The sequence below is a fragment of the Colletotrichum costaricense genome (genome assembly GCF_030867565.1).
Source record: "Colletotrichum costaricense strain IMI 309622 chromosome Unknown Scaffold_1.1, whole genome shotgun sequence".
Classification (NCBI taxonomy): domain Eukaryota; kingdom Fungi; phylum Ascomycota; class Sordariomycetes; order Glomerellales; family Glomerellaceae; genus Colletotrichum; species Colletotrichum costaricense.
In genome coordinates this window covers 2,154,745-2,163,996 of record NW_026848230.1, presented here as the reverse complement: position 1 = coordinate 2,163,996, position 9,252 = coordinate 2,154,745, and the positions used below count along the sequence as shown (strand labels likewise).

At 55.2% G+C, this 9,252-nt stretch overlaps 3 protein-coding genes across 3 annotated transcripts; 2 read left to right on the top strand and 1 right to left on the bottom strand.

Moving 5' to 3' along the window:
- Positions 1 to 88: 88 nt before the first annotated feature.
- Positions 89 to 2,533, top strand: CCOS01_00776 (aromatic amino acid aminotransferase; the record flags this gene model as incomplete). The annotated part of the gene is made up of 4 exons (XM_060448973.1): positions 89 to 239; positions 606 to 1,251; positions 1,359 to 1,718; positions 1,795 to 2,533. The coding sequence occupies 4 exons, from the start codon at positions 89 to 91 to the stop codon at positions 2,531 to 2,533; spliced, it is 1,896 nt and encodes a 631-aa protein (XP_060320411.1).
- Positions 2,534 to 2,950: 417 nt separating this feature from the next.
- CCOS01_00775 (ribosomal protein L4/L1) lies at positions 2,951 to 4,397 on the bottom strand (the record flags this gene model as incomplete). The annotated part of the gene is made up of 3 exons (XM_060448972.1): positions 2,951 to 3,650; positions 3,752 to 3,902; positions 4,193 to 4,397. 3 exons carry the CDS (start codon positions 4,395 to 4,397, stop codon positions 2,951 to 2,953), a joined length of 1,056 nt encoding a protein of 351 aa, XP_060320410.1.
- Positions 4,398 to 6,366: 1,969 nt separating this feature from the next.
- On the top strand, positions 6,367 to 8,122 carry CCOS01_00774 (large neutral amino acids transporter small subunit 1; the record flags this gene model as incomplete). Its single annotated transcript, XM_060448971.1, has 4 exons — positions 6,367 to 7,140; positions 7,196 to 7,357; positions 7,414 to 7,789; positions 7,848 to 8,122. The coding sequence occupies 4 exons, from the start codon at positions 6,367 to 6,369 to the stop codon at positions 8,120 to 8,122; spliced, it is 1,587 nt and encodes a 528-aa protein (XP_060320409.1).
- Positions 8,123 to 9,252: the final 1,130 nt, after the last annotated feature.

Genomic DNA, 9,252 nt, shown 5'->3' with positions numbered 1-9,252 from the left:
CTTATCTCCGCCGAGGCACGCGACAGCTAGCAGCATCACCATCATACCCGTCACCATCGATTGTATCGCCATACCAACGTCAATCACCATGTCGGCAGCTACCATAGACAGCTCGTCCAAGAAGGCGCCCTTGAGCCTGGAGCACCACTTCTCCGAGGTCACGAAGAGGCGTGAGCCCAGCAAGATGAAGGAGTATTACAAGTACTTTGAGATTCCTGGCATTGGGAACCTAGCTGGAGGTTAGTAAGAGAAACCCGAAAACCACAATTTCACCCCTTGGATTTTCTCTTTTCTTTACTTGAGTCTCACAACAGCACTTTTTTCCTTTTCGTTACCACTCTCTTATGTTGCTTCACCTTGAAGGTTGCACGGCATCAATGAGATAGATTTGGGCTGCCGCGATCTGTCCTACCCGTCTTGTAGTGAGACGGGAAGGATGCCGCAATATATGCCGTAATGTGCACCTTGCGTTGCGTGCTCATCACGTATACATGCGGGATCGCGCGTCAACGCTCCAATGATATTCGCAATCCCGATCTCGGCCAAACCTTGGTACCCCGGACAAAGCATGAATCGCTGACACTTTTTCGGAACCCCGATTATAGGCCTGCCGCATTCGAGCCTGTTCCCGTTCGACACCCTCGAGGCACAGGCCGCGAAGCCCGAACGATGGGAACCGTCTCCGATCCCCGATGATGGCACCACCGGCAACACCACCACCCTCCCGATCCGGGGCACCGCCGCCGCCGCCGTCGCGGGCCAGGACAAGGAAAAAGATGTCAAGGCCTCCCGGCACGTCACCGTCCCCGGCACCGACGACGACCGCGACCCGCTCCGCCGCATCGACGTCGCCACGGCGCTGCAGTACGGCACGGCAGAGGGATACCCGCCCCTCCGGTCCTTCATCCGCCAGTTCACGCGGGACCACCTGCACCCGGACGTGCCGTACCTCGGCGGACCCGAGGTGATTCTCAGCTGCGGCGCGACCGACGGCTTCTCCAAGACGCTGGAGCTCATCACGAACCCGTGGAGCCCCGCGAAGGACGCTGCCGCGGAGCGGCCTGGTATGCTGTGCGAGGTCTTTGTGTACAGCCAGGTCCTGTCGCAGGCGCTGCCGCGGGGCATCCAGGTCGTGCCGGTCGAGATGGACGACGGCGGCATGATTGCCAACGGACCTGGCGGGTTGGAGGAGGTTTTGGCTGGGTGGGATGAGAAGAATGGCAAGAGGCCGCATTTCATCTACACCGTGACGTGAGTTTGTTCTGTTCTCTCTCGCTTTGTCCCGTTTTGGAGGAGGATCGTTGCTCTGAGAGGTGAGACGGCACACATGGCTAACACGTGGCATGGGATGCTTCTAGAATGGGTCACAACCCGACCAGCGGTATCTTGTCTGTGGAACGCCGTAAGGAGATTTACGCCATCGCCAGCAAGTACGACATCATCATTGTGGAAGACGACCCGTACTGGTACCTGCAGTACCCCTCCGCGGTCGTCGAGGAAGCAAAGTCGCGCGGCCTGGAGGTTTGTCCCTCTCCTCCGACTTACAAGCCCACCAAGTCTTCCGGCTACCAGTTCCTGGATTCCTTGACCCCTTCGTTCCTCAGCATCGACACGGACGGCAGGGTCATTCGCCTCGACACTTTCTCCAAGACCATCGCGCCGGGATGCCGCATGGGCTGGATCACGGCGCAGCCGGCCATCATTGAGCGCTTGCTGAGGTATGCACCATCTATCTATCCAACCTCAACGTGTCACTCAAACACCATCGAAACTAACGTGACCGTGTCTCTCCAGAATCACCGAAGTCACCACCCAGCAACCCTCAGGCTTCGTGCAGTCCACCGTAGCAGAGCTCATCATGGGCGACCAACCCCCCGCCGCCCGCTCCGCCTTCGCCGCCCTCACCTCGCGCCAGAAGCAGACCTTCGAGGGCTGGAAGATGGACGGCTGGGTCCGCTGGCTCGCCGGCCTCCGCGGCGTCTACGAGCGTCGCATGAACCGCATGTGCACCATCCTCGACGAAGGGTCTATCCAGCTCAAGCAGTCGACCCCGCGCAGCGCCGACGACGCCGACTGGGGCGTCGTGAGCAAGACGCAGCTCTACGAGTTCGCGTGGCCGCGCGGCGGCATGTTCATCTGGCTCAAGCTGCGGCTCGAGACGCACCCGCTGTGGATGGCGACGGGCGGTGAGCGGATCCCGCTGCTCGACGGGGAGAGGCTTTCGACGGCGCTCATGTTCTTTGCGACCAAGAAGCCGTACCGCGTGCTCGTGAGCCCCGGGCTCATCTTTAGTGCTACGCCGGCGATCCGGGCGGAGAGGGGGTGGGCTTACTTCCGGTTGTGTTTCGCGGCTGAGACGGAGGAGAATGTGGACTTGTGCGCGCAGAGGCTGGCGGATGCGATTCAGAGGTTCTGGAGGATCAAGAAGGTGGAGGAGGTGGAAGATTTACTTGGGGACTTTTTCATGTTTCAGGGTGAAGATGAGGAGGGGCTTGAGGGGTTTGGCAATCTGGGTAGTTTGATGGGATGTTGAGGACCCCTTGGATACATCTTGCAAGTACGAACGTGTAACGAATCTGATGAACCAAACCATCCTTGTGGTATGCAAGAGTACGTGTGTTATAGCTCACATATGATATGCACCATAGAGTTTAGAGAACTTTTTGTAGCTACCTTACAGTCACTACGTAATAGAGAGAAAATACAAAAACAAGAAAAGGTCATAATCACGTGGAATAGAGTCGTCACGGTCCAGGGGCAGACCAAAGTACACCAAGACTTTTGTTTTGTGAATTCAAGGGAATCATTTGTCCATTGATGAATTGAGGTCAACATTTCCTAGTTGCCATTACGCCTCAAGCACAAACCATGCTAAAATGTAGCCCCGTCCGTTTCAGAAACCTGCATTCCACCACCGTCGTCAGAACACCCGTCCCAGGTAAGAAATTGTTTATTTCTTCTGGGCAGCCTCCTTGGCGAATACCGAGGCGTAGGGGTTCAGGCGAAGCATGACCTGCTTGTTCTTGAGGGGGTTCTTCTTCTGGACCGCGGAGCGGCGGGTGACGGCGTAACCCTTGGGCTCGTTGAGGGCGGACTGGGTTTCCGAGCTGTTGATCAGACGGGTCAGGTCGCTCTGGGAGACGATGTTAGAGGGAAGGAGGAAGTCCTTCTTGAGGGCGGAGGGCTGGGTGGTGGTGCCGTAGATGGTGTCCAGGGACTTGAAGGCGGCGGAGGTCCAGACGACGAAGCGGCCGAGGTGGCCACCGGGGGCGAGCTGGAGGAGGTTGAGGGCGGTGACGGGGGAGGTCTCGACACCGGGGACGTTGCGGAACGCGGTGACGAGCTCCTTGCCGTCGACCTCGGGGTCGTAGATGACCAAGGGGCCGCGGCGCTGGCGGTGGCGGCGGCCACGAAGCTTACCCTTACCGGCGCGGAGCTTCTTGGACTTCTTGACCTTCTCGACGTCGTCGGAGGCACCGACGGTCTTCAGGAGAGAGACGGCGGCGGAGGTGCGGGCGACAGCGGCGTTCTCAAAGAGAGCAGAGTCGACGACCAGGGGGACCTCAGGGACGTTGGAGACCTGGTGACCGCGGGCCTGGAGGAGGGGGGCAACGCCGGAGGCGGCGATGGCGGAAACGGTAGCGTAACGTCTGTAGTTTATGCCTGTTAGAAACGCCGCGATTTTCGCTCGATCTTCACGATCCCCGCAGTGGGGGTGGTAAAGAATCTGGAGAGGAAGAAAAAATCTCACCTCTGGCCCTGGGAGACCTTGACGTGCCACTTGCGCCAGGTCTTGGTAGGGGCGAACATGCGACCGGAACGGCACATGTTACCGAAGGCGGCCTGACCGGCACGGTGAGTACCACCACCGGAGACACGGGGGATACGGGCAACAGCGCGACCTGTGGTGTTTCTGTCAGCACAATTATTCCCCTCTCAGAGTGACGTCTTCGGTCAAGTCCTCTCTCTTCTCAGTCGGTCGGGGATCCTCCAATTCGTCGAGAAAGTTTTCACTTCGGGACCTCGGACATCCACCTCGTGGCAGGTTGTATCGAACCCCCCTTCCTAGATGTCTGTCTCGAGGTCCCGATTGCCTTTCCTTCCCCGTCGAATTTTCGGTTCCACCACTCCAGCTGAAAATTCGAAGATCCTCCCCTCGTGACGCTCTCGCTCCGGATAGGTGTCGACTAACCAGTTCCCCAAGACTCGGCAGAGGTCTGGTGACCGGCCTTCTCGCTGACGGAGTAGGGCTGGCGCTTGTTCTTGGCCAGACCCTTGTGAACCTCCTGGACGATATCGGGACGGATAGGGCTCAGGAAGACAGCCGGCAGGGTGTGAGTGTTGCCGGAGGACTTGCCATCCTTGCCGATGATGGTGACGGTAGGTCTCGAAGCCATTGTGTTGATCGTTGATTGACCTGTGAAAAGAGAAAAGCACAAATGGTTAGTTGATGATAATGGAGGGCAAGAAAAGAATTGAAATTTGCCGGGACGCCTTGCTTGAAAATGGAGAATTCGGATTATTTCGTAGAGAGCCGGGGAGCAAAGAAAATTGAGCTTACCTGGGTCAACGGTGGGCTTCAGTGGCTGCTGGTTAGTGACGGGGTTGAAGTTTGCACTTTGGCTTCGCGATCAATTTCACACGACAATGTGAGAAAAAAAATCGGTGTGGGCGGCGGAGACCCTAGGTACCCAGGTACCCAGGTACCTGTTAGCGAAGCCCGGCTTGAATCACGTGAGGCACCGGAGGCACAGTGCCTCCTCAAATTGCTCTGGCACGGTAACTGCCCCACCTTTCACCTTCGCCATGGAATGCCGGAGGACGGTGTGGACGGGCGGCGGGACTCGGGTCAACGGGTCTCTCCAGATCGTAAAGCCCGCTTTACCGCATCCTTGGAGTGCGCTGGGCACTTGGCCAACTTTTATAACCTACGTCGATGCCAGTTGACCCAACAATTTCAATCTCATCATATATGAGATTAAGTTCAATGCGTCTCGGTTTGGCGTTCAGAGTTGAAAATAGTCCTGGTGCATACCAGGGGGTTGATGCTGAGTACACCGCAAACACTTTGCCTCCATTTCCAGCAACAAAAGCTCTGTTTCTCGAGCGTCTGTCAGTGTTCGGCAACGTTTCGATTCGTTGATGTTCTTTGACAAGTCTGATGCTCCAAAGCTCAGACAACTCAACGTTATGTTTGGCCAGAATATATACATATCAAAATGAAATGACTGACCTAAGATGCCTATGCCAAGTGGAAGTAAGAATATTGTCAAACTACAGTGTCATGCTCTGTAGACAGGCCATATTCCCCTGCACATAGCCCCAAAAACACATACAAAAGCTGTTTTAGTAACATAGCTGCAGCGGCTAAGCTTCTGGATACAATTCTTGGCCAGCTGCATCTTTTCCCTTGATGTATTGTATGCATAGTGAGTGGGTTGCACACATCTAGTAGATGAGTTCATACATATCGGTGTAAGTGCAAGCGGGTGGCCGCAAATACCTCTTTACTGACGCCCACGCTCAACCAAGCCCATGCAACGCCAAAGAGAAGTTTCAGCAGAAGTATCAGTCACAAGCAAGTCCATCCTGACAATCTTAGCCAAAATGCAAAAGAGTTGGGCCCTAACCAGGATTCGAACCTGGGACCTCTCCCAGACGTGTCAGAAAGACCCTAAGGGAGAATCATACCGCTAGACCATCAGGGCTGATGTGGTATTTGTTGTTGTTGAGCTACCCCCCGATATTACTGATTATAATCTTTCTCTCTGGCTCCCTTCCTCTAAGCCTGTTCCAACCGGTAGTCAAGCGCCAATGGTCACCGTCTCTCAGTTCGTATGAAGTTGCCTGTAGGTTAGTACGTTACAACTCGCGAATCAAGCCTTTGGAAGCCTCTCAGAATCATTGTGCGCACAGCTCACAGGAAACAGGAAATAGTCCACTATCTTTCCCACCAGTGATGAGGATGAAGAGCAGCCGGATCTGATTAGATGCAGATTGCCAAAGGCTATCCGGAATCATGCTATCAGACCCCAGACAGGGCGCAAAGATCCCTGTCAACTGCTCCAGAGATAAGGTAAAACGCTACGCGTCCAGTGTCGCAATCGAACGAACCCTTTTCCTCACAGTCGGCATCCGAACCGATTACTTTATACCCGAGCTGGTCTACTTTTAGACTCGACTTACCTCCCCTTATATGTTTTTTCTCATGAATTCGTAAAACGCTGTTTACGAGACTGAGAAAGGAGTGAACTCAAACACTTCTCGGATCCCACCACTCACCTTGCATGGATTTCAAAGGTCGTTTGTAAGACTTAACGCCCCTCGGCTCTAAGCTGAGCAAACTCAAAGTCAGCTCCTCCGATAATGGCGGACCTCCGCACCGACGAAACCTCGCCGTTTCTCCAACGGCCCCCGGCAACAGCAAGATCCCGCGATACTTCCCCGGCAGCGTCGGCGGCGTCGGCGTCACGTAAGCTCACCCTCTTCAACGGCCTCGCAATCGTTATCAGCCTACAAATCGGCTCGGGGATCTTCAGCGTACCCTCGCAAATTAGCCAATTTGTCACTGCTCCAGGATACGGCCTCTTGGCCTGGCTTTTTGGCGGTCTTCTCGTCTGGACGGGCGCCGCCTCCTTCATCGAACTTGGGTTACGCATCCCCAATAATGGCGGCATCCAGGAATACCTGCGGGCCTGCTACGGCGAGTTCGCCGGGTTCTTGTTCACCTGGGTCTGGTGCACCATCATCAAGCCCGCGGCGAACTCAATGATTGCGACAATTTTCGCGGATTATCTGACTGAGGCCTTTGTGGCCGACCAAGAGACGCTGCCGCCTTGGGTATCAAAGGTGGTGGCGGCGAGCTGCATCGTGACCATGACACTGGTTAATTGCCTGGGTGCGACCGCGGGCGCAAAAGCGGCCAACTTGTTTCTCTTTTTAAAGATGACGGCTCTGACTATCATCATCGTCCTTGGTTGCGGCGTCTGGGCCTTCGGTCACGGAGAGGGTGTCCCCTCATCCGAGTATGGATGGTTTGGCCAGGCTCCTGAGCAGCGAGAAATCAGTCTTTGGGAGTGGCTCGGTGATTTTGGAACGGCAACGTTTGGAGCTCTCTGGTGTTATGCCGGCTGGGAAATGGTGAGTTTGACTGCTCGCTCACTTTGGCAGTGGATGGGAACTGATAACCCGGCAGGTTGGCTTTGTCTTGGGAGATATGAAAAATCCAAGGAGAGATCTGCCCCTCGTGATTAATGGCTCCATGATTGTGGTGATCATCGGCTTCATGCTGATGAATGCGGCTCTGTATGTCTGCCTACCCATGAGCGTCATGCGGACAAGCAGCACCGTCGCAGTGGTAAGCATTACAAGCGAGCCGGATGGAACAGTTTTGTAAGGCTGACTCGAGAATAGGAGTTCGCCAACAGGATCCTTGGAACTTGGGCTGGGCTTCTCTTTTGCGTGATAGTGTCCATTTCGGCAATGGGTGCTTTGAACTCCAACGTCTTTGCGACCGCCAAGCTCGTCGTTGTTGCCAGTCAGAGGGGATATTTCCCTGCGATCCTGGCAAATCTGCACTGTAGCCACGAAAAAGACGAGGCTGCGTGTGTCGACGGATATCTTTCGTCTACGCCGAGACTGATCCGAGGACCTATCAAGGGCTTCTTGTCCTGGACCCAGAATCGTCGGTGGAGGAGAAACGTGCCACTGCTCCCCCTTATGTTGAACTGTGCCTTGTCAATCGTATATGTAGGTGTCGGAAGCTTCAATGGGCTCGTTACTTTTATCGGTGAGCCTCTCCGTTTGGAAAGCAATCGCACAGAATTATCACCTAACACATAGTCCAGGTTTGGCGGCGTATATGATCTTCTTCTCCTCGGCCGTTGGCCTCATACTTCTCCGTAGAAGAGACGGCCGCGTACCGGGGGTGAAGGCCGCCGAGTATAGCACTTGGCTCATCAATCCTATCATCTTTAGCGCCATCAGTGGCCTGTTGGTCGTCAGAGGAGTCATCTCTGAACCTCTGCAGGGAGGGGCTATTCTTTTGGTCGCCTTGCTCGGCATCGGCTTCTTCTCGCTCAGGTTTGGCTTGCGCGGTTTCACCTACGCAGAGACCGGATGAGGCTCGCCCAGCCATCCATATTTCTGTTGTGGTCGTGCGGCAGCTGCATTGCTCCCCGGCCGGAGCAGCCATACGCGGCTGGCCTGTCCGACCCGGAGCTTGGACTGTCCTCTCAAGCACGCTCTCTAGTCGGACCTGAGTTTTCAAAGTCTGTGACGCGGTAAAGGCTTGCCGAAGCTGCTCTTGCGGAACAGGACCGCTTAATGGAATGGCACACATCCCGCTGGCTGTGAATTCGGCCAGCTTCCCCACAGCTGGCCAAGTCGCAGTCGAATGTCAGCGGTTAATCGACAGGCGTTAGGCACGTTGGATACCGGAGGCGGAGAGGTCTGTGGAACTTTGGGCAGTAGCACGGTCCGTGTCGGGCCTGGATGCCTCCTTATTCCCAGTCAAGTGGAAGGCGTGGTGAAACTGTACCAATTCGATGCTATTCAAAGACGTCAGGGGATGGCCGCCGTGGCCCCAAAGATAGGCTTGTGGCCACGCTAGACGATGCAAAATGCACGGTGTCTGAATAGCTTGGATGACCGCAACCAGGGGCCACCGCAGTTAGCTTCGGCACAATTGACTTGAGATCTTTAAGTGATTGGCAATGTCAAAGTCGCCCAAGATTTGAGCTTTTGATCATGTTGAACGGAGACCATTGTTGTGGCGTGAGAAGCGTTGCACTGAAATCCCACCGCTCTTTCTCAATGCAGATCATCGGAATTGAAGGGTGTCGATGGTAGTCTGAATGACGAGCTGGCGTAGATAGCTGCAGCTCTAAGTCGTCGGAGACTTTGGGTATTCTAGAAAGCGCAGACTTTTGCTATCCAACAATTGCGGCAGCTAGCCGTGTGCATGACCCCGTTATGGGATGGAGGGGGGAGAGAAGAGGCGAGTCTCGCAGCCTGGAGGAGGTGTGGGGGTGGGTAGGTAGGACGACGTCTGACATGGCCACAGCATCTCTGCTAACTTTTCAGCAAAAAGATACGTAAGGTGACCTAGGATGTTGCATTTTCTCTGTCATAGATTAGTGCCAGAAACGAAAGATAGAGGGCAATGCGTTTCACTTCATACTACTGTTCCCGCGAAACTACCTAGTACACGGCAACGGGCGGATAGGGTCGATGCCCGTCTTATTACCAAGA